At 38.4% G+C, this 13,843-nt stretch overlaps 1 protein-coding gene across 3 annotated transcripts in view; it reads right to left on the reverse strand.

The window, feature by feature from the left end:
* Window positions 1–384: 384 nt before the first annotated feature.
* nkain2 (sodium/potassium transporting ATPase interacting 2) overlaps window positions 385–13,843 on the reverse strand; it is a 193,821-nt gene continuing 180,362 nt past the window's right edge. For 2 of the 3 annotated variants that reach the window (XM_026922591.3, XM_026922589.3), the window contains one exon: window positions 12,289–12,374. In XM_026922591.3, the coding sequence (XP_026778392.1) occupies window positions 12,289–12,374 (86 nt within the window). Of the gene's footprint in view, window positions 3,105–12,288; window positions 12,375–13,843 lie in introns of those variants that run through there. The other variant, XM_026922588.3, reaches the window with a different exon arrangement.

The raw sequence follows: 13,843 nt of genomic DNA on the forward strand, positions 1-13,843 counted from the left end.
ATATATATGTATAAAAATGGATCCTGTATTCTACTGGTTGTATACGGCTTGGCCTGATCAGTGAATGTTTTATCATAATTTCTTTTTTCTACACTCATTTTTAATAGTTTATACTATGTTCCTTATGACTTAAAGGTCATTAATTAATTAATTAATTAATTAATTAATTCACTGGCGTATATTACTCCTATATATATATATATATATATATATATATATATATATATATATATATATATATATATATATATATATATATATATGTATGTATGTATATATACATATATATATATATATATATATATAATTACCTAAGCAGCAGTCAGACTCTGTTAGAATTCATCATTTCAGACCCTTTTACTACCAAATAAATTAAATTACAAGTTTTTGTTCCACTGTGGTTTATTATATTTACAGTCATTCTTGTAAAGGAACAGAAATAGAAAAGAAATAAAATACAAGATCTATTCAAAAAAACTGAACACAGCACTGAACCCAGTCATTCCAGCCTAAATCTGCAGAAATAAATCCAATCCAGACCTCTAGAACCTCCAAACAGTCCATGTTTTTGCTTTGTTCCAGGTCGGAAACACCGGAGCCAGGTAATCCTAGACTAAAGAGTGTAGAAACTGGAATAAATGACTTGAAGTCTGGACTGTCTGGTGGTTGATGAGGTCTAAACTGAGATCCTAAGAAAACCACTAAAACATCTTGATAGAATTCCACAAACCTAGATTTGACCACTAATTCGGAAGTACCTTCTAAATACTATTACAAGGCCATTCTTTGAAATGTAGACTCATTAAACACAGAACGTTTGGTATATAAAGCTCGTCAGAATGGTGTCATCTATATATAAACCAATAAGAAGCATCATTCTCCCATTTGCTTGATTTGAACTCATGACATCAAATCTTAGATATAAACAATCCTGTAAACCTCTCTCCAGCTGGCAGAGTGAGAGATGGCACCTGATGCGTGATCGCTTCATCTTGTTAGGGTTGATCAAGCACCATGTCTGGAATAGAGATACTGTATATTTACACAAGTCTTTGAGGAGAAATGTAATATAACCGGTGCTGCAGTCAAGCTGATGTGATAAACTCGGCGTAATAAACTAATGAATCCTGCGAGTTCGGTTTTCAAGTCAATTGCACACCGCTTACCCTTTGTCGCTTTAATATTTCATTTCCAAGGCAGAAGTACAAAGACAGATGTAACACGCACTGTGATCTCTTTTAACGGTGTAAATTCACACTATCATCTAGCATATTCATATTCATCCTGTACGTCTGCAACTAAGAGCGATGACTGTGGGGAATTATTAGCCGATAAAGCCTGAAAAGTGGCGCTGCTGCGATATCTTGATTAATCATCAAAGCTCCAGTGCAATTCATGAGGGAAGTGATGAAAAATGCTCATTTCGGCTTGTCAGCAGGAGGCCAAAGTGTTATTAATTGGAGGATAGTGTCATGCACTTTTCGTAAAGACTTGGAAAGTTTTTCTTAACACAGAGACTTCTGTTTTGTCAGTTTCTCCAAAGGTGGGTGACTACACGCAGGAGAAACACACATATAACTATTTTTAGAGGATGTGGATTCATTTGTGAGTTATTTCCTCCTCTAAATGATTTTGCTTACCTTCATGTATCATCCCGGATTTAATAAAAGATGTTGAAATACTACTGGGGAGTGAAAGTGCAGTTTAAAAAAGAGGAACTCATTTTAAACTCTCTTTTGTAACTTTCTTTTGTATTCACTTAGAAGCATGGTTGATAGTATTTCCACAAAAGGCCATTCAGTACACTTGGGAGGTAAAAGAACCGAATGTGTGTGTGTTGTAAATGATTTGTCTGCAGTGTGTGCAGTGTGTTAATGGACTAAAACTAATGCTGTTAGTTCTGTGACGTCAAAGGAACAATTCTGCAGAGAAAGCACATACGCTTTTAGGGCTCCTCATGGGTTCCTGCAATGGCAACTACACAAAATAAAGCACATTTGGCCACACCACAAACTCTACCACACACTCCTCTCACATCACACTACTGAAAAAACAGCGCAGCTTTTTTCTCCCCCCTCCAGGTGTCTATATACAGTTAAACAGAAAGGCCCACCATTACAACAAATTATTAGTCTACTAGAAAAAGACTGAACACTGGCACACGTTAGAAATAAAAAAAGCTTGGAATAGGAAGAAAGTTTGTTTTCTCTTCGTTTTCTTCTTCATGAGACTGAACACCGTCTTAGAAAGCACAATATTCACAGAACCTTTTGAGCCAGCTTAGAGGAAGGCTCGGCTAATTCCTGCTGTCACCGATTAAATATGCGATTCAACATGACACCTCATGCAACAAATACAGCTGATCTGCGGACGACGTCCAACAGGCGAAATTGATTGGTGGATTTTTTTTTGACTGCTGTTGTAAATCTCTGGGCAGTTTTGGTTTGTTGGAACTGTTCTTGGCACTTTCAAGATGAAAACATCCATAATACAGATTAAAAACATGTTCAGAGTACAGTTATCAGACATAAGGACAACCTAGTTACGGTATTCCAATGACTGGAATTACCATATGTAAACACGCATGTATAATTCTCCTTAATTTACTCTATTAACCACTCAGCACTACATCAGATGACTAAAGCCATTTCTGACTGTTTACAAAACATTCGTTAAGTGAGTTTTTCTAATGGAGTCTATCAGAACGCAGCACAACATCTGGTCTTTCATCTTCCAGTTCCATCCCTAGTGTTGATGTCCACAGAGATGAATGCAGCCTGCTCTTTTTTTTTTTTTTTTTTTTTACATAACCCCTGTGCTGTGTTTCTGCTGTCAGACGAAGAAGAGAGGGTCTTAGCCACAGGATGGCGCTGTTGCTCCTGCTTAAACCAGCCAGACATGCTATGCCAGACTGAGAAAGGCAGAAAATCCAGTGCCTTGGCTCTAGTTTTCTCCAGTTGTTGACTGGTTAAAGTGCCACATCTTGCGTTCCTCCAATGGTTCTTAAGACACTATCATATTAAGACATTTACGTAAAAAGACGAAAGGTTGAGACAGCAGTTCATAGTCTGGTTCATAAGGCAGTTTGTCCTTGTTACTTCGACCTGGAGAGAAAAAAACAAAGAATGTTAGCAAGATGGCTAGGTAAGGGTTCAAATTCCAGTACACTCATAGAAAAAAAGGTTACATCTAACACTCTAAAGGGTTGTTTTTCTCTCTGAAGGAAAGCGTAAAAGTTCCAAGAAGACCGCCTTTAGCAAGCTAAAACCATTAATCATCCAAATAACCCTTGAGGAGTGTAAATAATACTTATCAAACATAATACATTTCACATTTATTTATTTGGCAGACTTTTTGTGCAAAGTGCATTATAAGTGAAGCAGAATCCATTCCAAGGTTAAGGAACTTGCTCAGGAATCGGCTCTCTCAGGTAGTACTGGGATTTGAGCTCACTAGTTCACTAGAGAAGAATTGGTGCAGTGGTGGTCCAGCTGTTAACGACTCTGAGGACTGCCCACTGTTAGGCCCCTGAGCAAGACCCTTAACCCTCAACTGCTCAGGTTAATTGGAAGTCTTCTTTAAATGAAGGTGTATAAATGTAAATAAAGATAAATAAATGTAAATGGAAACATTTGTAAAATTGTGAAGCAAACCTGTAGTAGCAATGTTTTCAGAACATTGCATAAACGTTGCATTGTAACATTAATTCAATGCAATGTTCAGGCACATTGAAACAACCCAGTGAACAATATTATCAGAAAGCTCAGAAAAGATTTTAGCATTTTCAGTAACATTTCTGCAACTGCAAAGAAAAAAAAAAAGAAAAATTGCTCTAATCGTGGTTTGCTTCCCAGTATTCTCAGAAGTTTAACGGTTAGACAAGAACATTATGTTTCCTGAGAGTGTTTTTGTGTAATGTTTAATATGTTCCCAACAATGTTATTGAAAATGAGTTGTAAGAAACTTTACAAGTTCAATGTTACATAAAAAACCCCTCATAGAACACCCCAAAAAAGTTCATGATGTTCCATGAACTAAACGTTAAGTGCTCCTCTTGCTTAATTTAAGAACAAGTAAATAATAATGTTGTTCTTCTTTAGGTTGCTCTTGTTAGGAGTTGCCACAGACAATCCTCCATTTATCTCCATTATGGAAACCTGTTTTTTTATGATCCGCATATTTGATTTGGCACAGGTTTTATGCCGGATGCCCTTCCTGACACAACCCTCCCATTTTATCCAGGCTTGGACCTGGCACTGAGATTGCACTAGCTTGTGCCACCCCAGTGGCTGGGTTTGGCACCTGACATATGGCTCAAACCCATGACCCTGAAATTAAGAGTCTCATGCTCACCCGACTGAGCTAATAATAATAATAATAATAATAATAATAATAATAATAATGATAATGAGAAGAAGAAGGAGAAGAAGACTCACTGTCTTATGCTGGTATTAATTTAATTCCAAAACAAACGAGGAACACCAAAAGCCATTTGTAATTTCGAAAAACACATTTCCATTGTATCAGTATTGAGAACTCCTTATAATAGGGCTGGGAAATATAATAATGTTATTTCAATATCATGATATTGAGTACAAAAGTCAGTATCGCTGGGTGTCAGTGTTCTTATAACTACTTTTTTACTCAGTTTTAAAGAACATTGTTGAACATTCCATTGTTGAACATTGTTTTCCACACCACCTTGTTGTTGATGATTTTCCTACATCAGCACACCCCAAAGAGTTTTATTCATTACATACTGACCACCTATTATTCCCACATGGTTGGTGGGAATATACAGTATAAGCAGCGCTCCGTCACCTCCTAAATTCCAATTTAACCTCTGGCCATAACATCTTGAGAAAGTATAACGCATTTAAATTGTTACCCAAAGTTCAACCAGAATGTGGCTCATGATCGGTGTGGACTCATTAACTGTAGGTTGTTTTGTCTCCCACAGGTATCACAGGGATTTTTTTGTTTACAGCCTCATTTACATTCAGGTTTGCTCATCTGCCTGCCCTTTTCCTTCCTGGCTAATTACTGGACATGTGACCTTTTCCATTTGCTGTTTTTACACTGCAAAATATATACTGCCATATATTTCCATTGCACCGTGCTTAGAGACAGTTTCCTCCATATATATCAAAGTGAAATGTGCTACGTACACAAAAAATAATATTGTGCAAAGGGGGAGTTTGGAGATTTAGAAGAATTTGACATTTGTAAAGCCGAAAGACCCCTGACAGAAGAAAATATGATTCAGTCAGCCAAAATACAAAAGAGTGACTCAATCTTATATGGAATATGCAGTGCATCTGTAATAACAAATCACACAATTGCAGAGATAAGCATTCACGGGAGTGAGGTTGTGCACCTCATCTGTAGATTAATCCTCTTTTTACATATCCTGAATAGATATAATCCTCATTAATCCCAATTTTAAGGCAGATGTTTTCTGCAGACAAGGATGGATGGATCTGGGAATTGCATGAGCTGTTATAATTTATTACAGAACCAAAAACCTGTTTACTTTTGCCTTTTGCAGCAACTGGGGAAGCTGGAAGTGAAGCACATGCACAGATGTTTGCTTCTTTAGTCGTGTCCTAAAGCTGCTTTTACACTTTGTGATTACAGTGGCCTTTTAAGATTATTACGTGTAACACTGTACAATGATCCCAATAAAATCTTGGCCAAATTCTATAACAGACTCTGTGATAACATGTTCTCCGTGTCAGATTATATCACGAAGATCCTCTAATGATAGACCTGCGAGTGAACAAAATGTCTCCATTCTGCTTACGTCATCAATCAGCATGATCCGAGGTTGTGCAAAAAACGGGCTTGTGTAAACAAATGTTCTTCAAAGTGAGCTTGTGGTAAGAAGGATATTTTTCTATCCATTCGCATGTTTTGTTTAAGTTTTGCTATTGACATTAATGTATTTGTAGCTGCCCCGTCAGTTTCGCCGAATCCCATGCCATCTTTCTAATGGTGGTTTTTAGACAAGCATTGTAGCAGTGCTTACAGTATAAGATATTAATCTGAAATTTCTGACACCGCCAGAACTTTGTCATCAGCTGTCTTTTGTTGCAATGGCATGACCAATTTATGATGCCTGATTCATATCTCCGACAGCACAATCAGGCTGAAAATCATACAGTTTAAACCTAGGGTAAGGTAGCTAAGAAGTAACTAAAGCTTATAGCTACCAGTTTAGGATTGTGCAAACTTCAAGCCTGAAGACTTTAGAGATGAAGTGATAGTATTTATGAAACGATAGGAATTTGCAAACTTCAAGCCTGAAGACTATAGAGATGAAGTGATAGTACTTATGAAATGATAGGAATTTGCAAACTTCAAGCCTGAAGACTATAGAGATGAAGTGATAGTACTTATGAAATGATGACAATTAAATTGGTGTAACAACCAACCATGCAATGATTTAGCCACAACACGATACTGACTGTCTGTAATCAAATTCATCCATCCATCCATCCATGTTTGTTACTTCTTGCAGTGAGAATTGAATTTCTTCCATCACAGACTGAAGAATGGAAGAAAAAAACTGAAAAAAGACCTGGCCTCTGGCTTACTGGCATTGCCCACACCCAACTATAACACCCAGCATGCTTCTCTCCTCATCAGCCTACACACTGCGCCTGTGGGAACACTGACGCAGCGAGTTCTACGTGTGCTCTTCACCTTCCTCTCGTTACCTCACACACAGTTCATAATGAGAGGCGGTTCAACTGGGAGTAGCTGTTCGACCCTTACAGTGCCTGAAGGTGAGTCATGGCAGCCCCACCTCTCTCCACAGCCATATGTGCCATCCCATCCTGCACCGAGTTCCTGGCATGGCTCAATGCCAAGCAGGTCAAGCTCAGCCGAGGGAGCGGCCTGCCCGAGAATGGTCGACTGCTGTCAAAGTCATTCACACGCCAAGCATGTTGTGAACACCTGCCATGTGTTTCCATACCAGAGGGACTGTACCAGTTACAGGGTTCTTTCAAAGGGGTGACTTTGGGTAAAAATCGAGACCATGCATGCCAAACTGTCGAAGGCTAATTCATTTAATCTATAACTTTGCCTTATTTAATGAACCAGATCTCTAGATATACAGTATGTCTATGTTAGGGTTGGACAATATAGCAAAAAAATTCATATCATGATACCTGATGTCTTCACAATACACAATATGTACTGTGATATTTAACATCACTACAGTATGAAAAACTATGTTTGATGATGCTTTCCTTCAAAAGCATTACAAAAAAAAGCAAATGATTGAAAAAGGAACTGGGAATAACAGTTATGAAGATGTGTGGCATGTTTTCTGCGAGGCACTAATAAAAAGCAATACTGTTTGTGTATTGTCTTTCATGTTTTACACCAGTGTGATTGAAATGGAATTGTACTGTAAAGTGCAGTGCCGTGGCATAGATTGCTTTTAAAGGTGGATCACATTAATTTTATTTTACACAAATTCAATGAGTAGTTTTTAATAAGCAATGCCCTGGTATGTTTTTTTTTCATTAAACACATTAAGTGCAATGCAAATAAAAGTTTTGCTTTTCAGTGTGGCATGCTTTCTACATGTCACTAATGAACAACAATACACTGCAAAAAAACAATCATGGCAAGTGAAAATATCTTAAACATAATCAGATTTATCTAGTATTTCCTGTTATAAGATTACCATAATCCAAATACATGATTACTAAACTGATTAAACAGGCACTCATTTTGCCTATTTCTAGAAATAAATGCTTAGAAGTAGCAAAATGATCTGCCAATAGAACAAGACTGTTTCAACCTTGAAATTATTAAAAAGTCTAGAAATAGCTTTAATTATCATATATTTGGTTTACTGTAATCTTATAGTAGGAAATACTAGATACATTTGACTATATATGAGATATTTTCACTTAGAAGAAGATAACAATTTTTCACAGTGTACTGTTTGTGCATTGTATTTCAAATGTCACTGCTTTTCTCTCTTAAATGAAATTGCACAGTGAAATGCAAAGCAGTGAGAGGGACTGTCAATTTAAAGGTGGATCACATTCACTTCCTCACAAATTCTTGGTGACTTCTCTTCTCATACTAAGGTAAAGTTTGGTGTCCCGCAAGGCTCTGTTTTAGGCCCACTGCTCTTTTCTCTATATATGCTACCTCTGGGCAAAATTATCCGTAAACATGGTATTAGCTTCCACTGATACACTGATGACACACAGTTGTATGTTTCAGCAATGCCAGATGAGAGACACCAGCTTAATAAAGTTGAGGAATGTGTAAAAGACATTAGAAACTGGATGCTTATTAACTTTCTCTTACTTAATTCTGACAAGACAGAAGTACTTGTACTAGGACCACATGCAGTTAGAAGTAAGCATTCTGATTACATAATAACTCTGGATGACCTTTCTGTTTCATCATGTGCACCAGTAGAAGACCTTGGTGTGATTATCGACTCTAGTCTTTCTTTTGAAGCTCATGTAGATAATATAACTAGGATTGCTTTGTTTCATCTCAGAAATATTGCTAAAATAAGAAATATATTGTCACTACACGATGGAGAAAAATTAGTTCATGCTTTTGTTACCTCTAGTTTGGATTATTGTAATGCCTTACTGTGTGGATGTTCCAGTAGATGCATAAACAAGCTCCAGTTAGTCCAGAATGCAGCAGCGAGAGTCCTTACTAGAACCAGAAGATATGACCACATCACCCACCCATCTTATCCACATTGCATCGGATCCCAATCAAATTTTGTATTGATTATAAAATACTACTATTGACCTATAAAGCACTAAATGGTCTCACGCCACAGTACCTGAGCGAACTTTTGGTCTTTTATGATCCGCCACGCCTACTCAGATCAAAAGGTGCAGGCTATTTGTTGGTACCTCGAATAATGCGGGCTACAGCTGGAGGTAGAGCTTTCTCTTACAAAGCCCCACAGTTATGGAACAGCCTTCCACTTAGTGTTCGGGGCTCAGACACAGTCTCAGTGTTTAAGTCTAGGCTGAAAACATATTTGTTTAGTCAAGCCTTTTGTGAATAGTTTTTTCTTAGGTACAGGGGCAGGTCTGGAGGGTTTCACAGGCATAGAGTGTTGTGGTGAACTGGGATGTTTGGATGCTGTCGCCCCCCCACTCTCACAGGTTCACTCAGGTTTGTCGATGGTGGAGTGGCTGGCTGCCTTATGTCCCAGGGTGCCCTCATGTCTGTGTTAGCTTCTGGCTCTCCCTTTTAGTTATGCTGTCATAGCTAGTCTTGCCGGAGTCCCTGCTTGCACTCTGCATGCAAAGTACATTGTGCTTAACCATTAGAGGACAAAAGCTCACCTAACAATCTCTTCCTTTCTCTCCATCTCTCTCTCTCCCTCATGCTCTGTCGAGCTACACATGCTACTTCTGAGATGCCAGAGATCCTGACCCCTTCTGCTCCTCCTCGCTGCCTGACCCATCCTGATGCCCTACTTCTGGTTGGAGTTCTCATCGGTTGAGTTCGCTCGCTGCTGCTGGGGGTGGCCCCATATGGATGGCCTGAAGAACTGTTTGGATTGCTGGGGATGGCGCCACCTGGGGGCTGTGGAGATGGCATGGGGATCACATATGGGGAGCTGTACTGTAATGGCTTGGGACTGCGATTGCTGTAGTGGCTTTGGGGCTGCGGTTGCCACGAGCAGCTTCGTACTCAGGACTCCATCAGTGGACAGTGGATAAATTTTAACCAGCCGGACTTCTTGCGAAAACTGTGATGAATTTTTTGGTTGCACAATTGCACTATTTGTCCATATAGTACACAATAATCGAAGGGATTTATTTATAATCGCACTATCCGTTGCACCCAGATGAGGATGGGTTCCCTTTTGAGCCTGGTTCCTCTCAAGGTTTCTTCCTCATATCATCTCGGGGAGTTTTTCCTTGCCATCTTCGCCACTGGCTTGCTCATTAGGGATAAATTCACAGTGATAAATTCAAATATTTACAATATATTTTTGTGAATCCATTTATTTCTGTAAAGCTGCTTTGTGACAATGTCCATTGTTAAAAGCGCTATACAAATAAAATTGAATTGAATTGAATTGAAATTCAGCAATTCATTCTTTAAAAAAGAGCATCCCCCTTCTGACTGCATATCATTAGAGATCAGGTGACATCAAAGCAAGGCAGTGAAGGTTTGCTTTTCAGTGTGGCATGTTTTCTGCATGTGGCTAATGAAAAGAATACGGTTTGTGTATTGCGTTTCATGTTCTCCCACCAGTTTGAGCACTTTTCACTCTAGCATGGAAATGACTATACCCATGATACACACAGAAAATTGTGGTATACATATACATTTGGCTTAAGCCTTCTTTATGGTGCTCAGGGTGCTAATATCTACTGAGTTTTCCTAAAAACACCCAGATAGTAGTTACCTGACCACTTTACATGTATCCTCATCAGGACTCGTATTATGAACTGTGTGTCATATAAAGAGAGCAAGGTGAAGAGCGAACATGAAACTTGTTTTCCCCAGGCGCAATGTGTAGGCTGATGAAGGAAAGAAGCACGCTAAGAGTTATAGTTGCGATGCAGAAATGCCAAGAAGGCAAAGAAGGCACAGGTCATTTTATAACAAAGGCAGAGTTCTTCATCCTTCAGTCTGTGTAATAAAATCAATTCCCGCCCCAAGAAGTGACAGTCCGTACTGATATACTATAGATTTGATTATTGACCATCAGTGTAGATTTGAGGCTAAATCATTTAATTGTATGTTAAGTGTTATGCCTAATTCACACAATGCAAAGCAGTTCAATTGTCATTATTTCATTAGTACTTGATTACCTGTCTGAAACATTCAGGCGTGAAAGTTCCTGCTTTCATCAAACAACCTTTATTTATTCAACTGTTAACCAACTTGTTTGTGAATTACTGCAGTTTGGATTAAAACTATACAACTCAAGTGATCAGTCAACAGGCTAATAACTATACAAACTCAATAAGAAATATAACCATTTTAATGATGTTGGGTTTTAATGCATTCTTATATTTAAGAACTAAGACAGCCTTCTTATCTTCTTTGTAGACCAGAGGTGTAGCTAAGGGTTGGCATTTTGGGTTTGAACTCCCTTGTGACCTTTCCAAATGCTTATTCGTGAGTTGTTATCATAATATGCACAGTGCTGCTGATTATATACATGCCTAATAACATGTTTTGCGCAGTAATTGCGCTTTAATGATGGTCTTTATAATGACTATAATGACGTTCAAGAAAGTTTAACAAAGCCATCATTATGATTCCTAACTGCTCTGGACGTCAAACGAATATGTCGCTTAGTTTTTTTATTTTTTTATCAGATTTTATTGGCAACCATCTCATATATACAGGATTAACTGTATCATTTCTGTTCATCCCATTTCTGTTTGAAAACTATTACCCTGCTAGCTACACTGTGAACATTGGGGTATGGTAGTGACAGCTGATGAAATACTACATGTTTTCTGCAGGAGGAGAAAAGAGAAAAAAGGACCTGGTTTTATTAAGTTACGATGCCACTTCTTGGTGACGTGTCACGAAGGTATTTTATTTCCTACACATATTAAAGTTAATAATGTGGCAAGATTGGTTGAGTACACTTCATGCGTTAGATTAATTGGACAGATCACATGGTGATCCCCCAAATTCCTGGTTACGGCACTGATGTAGACAGCTCACTAAGCACTGAGACTTATCCTCAGTGTATATAAAACTATCTGTGTTGTATCTATGTCAATAAACCAAATCCCTTCAAATCTCCCAGGGCTAACCAAAAGCACCTCAGTGCATCCAGCCACATCCTCATAAACTTTTAAGCTGTCAACAGAGACTGAGCAAACAATCCCAGCTCTCTTCATGTTGACCCAGACTATTATCTGAGCTGGGCCAACAGTGATATTATTTCTTATTGATCATACAGTGACCACCGGCAGGTTTCTCTCATCGTTTGTCCACTGTGATGCCCCACTATATCCAAACGGAGTCAATATGGCCAATCTGAGGTGCAATATATGATAAATAATGACACACCTGTCTAACTATTTCATACAAACATCAATTTCAGAGTAAAAATGTGAGCTGGAACCTCGGTATCTCCATGAACCTGAGCTGTCAACAGGCAGATTTTTAGACTGTGAGCAAAAGGAGAACCCAGAAGGCTTCCTAGGCATTATTATTTCCCCGCCAATGGATAATAAAAATGAAGAGTAGTAACACTGGGACTTTTCAGGACTCGTAGCTGCTAATTTGCATTTCCATTACTTACATATACATTGGTTGTAGTTGCAAATGAGACGTCTTCTGTGGTCCTTGGTACCCGTAGGAGTCAAAGCCACCTATAAAGTCAACTGCAAAATAGATAAGAAAGAAAGAGAGGAGGTTACTAACAATAAAGATGATTATAACATAGTGCTGTTGAATTCTCCAGTGTGATTTAGTCAGAAGATGTTGATTAATTTTCAGTAATACCAGCTGACAGTTTGCTCAAATACATTATTGTTTCTATAGTAACAGCTCATTCATAGGGACTTACGTTGGACACTCTACATATCCTAAGTCTAATAATAGAACAGATTAAATATGTGTTGTTATTTAACAAATGTATAATTGCTGAGATGGAGAAGCTTACTAAATTTATTTATACAGATTTATGGAAGGAGTCTCCAGTGTCAGCTTTATTTTTTTTTGTCTTATTAACTTATTAAAATAGAGAGGCTGGTGAGGGAACGAGTGTTTATAGCTGTTAAAGCAAGTGATTACAGGAAACAACTTTTCACAGATGTTCCATTGTAATGTTAAATGTGACTGTAAATGGATAAAATGTATGTCGTGTCATTCTTTTAGTAATAAAAAATTGTAATTGTTGGCAATTTGCTCTGGTATAAGAGGAATAAAATGCTTCAGGATGTGCAATTATAGGAAAATAATAAATTTCAGGGTAGTAAATGTAACTTCGCTTCACAATGGGCTGCATCACAGCACCTGGTCGTTGGATATTTTGCTGTAACAACACAAACCATCGTGTTTTATTCTTTATTTAATTTCATCCTTTATCACTCTGGCTCTGTGTGAGTGTGTGCCTGAGTGAGTCAGTGAGTTATGGTGTGTGTTTGTGTCTGTGTGTATCCATGTGTGTAATAATCCCGGTCAGTATCTGAAGCCTGTGCAGGCCTGTGAGGGTGTGATATCTGTGGCAGCGAGCTTCTGGAGCTCCTCTGGAGTAGCAGACAGCCTAAAATAGCACAGACTGACAGGCTCAGCCATGGACCGGCAGCAGCAGCTGGCCAGTTGTTTCAGCCTTTACCACAAAGACACAGAGGTAGCAAAGAGTGATAAGGATCCATTGTGTTTCTCGCAAGGGTGGCTTTCCAAATGAACACAGAAGATAAGATGCACAATTAGCTGAGCTGATCTCCTGAGCAACAGTAGCAGAAGAAGAAGAAGCAGTTTTAGGATGATTAGTGTTCTGATGGCCGATTTTGGGAAGGCACACACCCACAAAGCCCATAATCCACACCATAATAGTCTCATTATGAAATTAGACCTAATGGTCTGATCAGTGTTAGCAACAAGAGCTGCGAAGAGCCAACCATAATGGTGCACTCTTAAAAGAAATAGTGCACTCTTAAAAAAAGCTTTCCACAAGGGTTCTTGGCATGGTTAATTTCTTTAGCTTCCTCAAGGTGTTCTACAAGGAACTTTTTTTCTGAAAGGGAACTGTTTTATGGTTTTACATGGAACCCTTAGGGGGTCTTACAAAGAGATACTCAGAAAAAAAAGGTAAAATCTTGAATTTGCCTTGGCTGTCTGGAAGAAG

Source organism: Pangasianodon hypophthalmus, chromosome 19, assembly GCF_027358585.1.
Source record: "Pangasianodon hypophthalmus isolate fPanHyp1 chromosome 19, fPanHyp1.pri, whole genome shotgun sequence".
In the NCBI taxonomy this organism is placed as follows: domain Eukaryota; kingdom Metazoa; phylum Chordata; class Actinopteri; order Siluriformes; family Pangasiidae; genus Pangasianodon; species Pangasianodon hypophthalmus.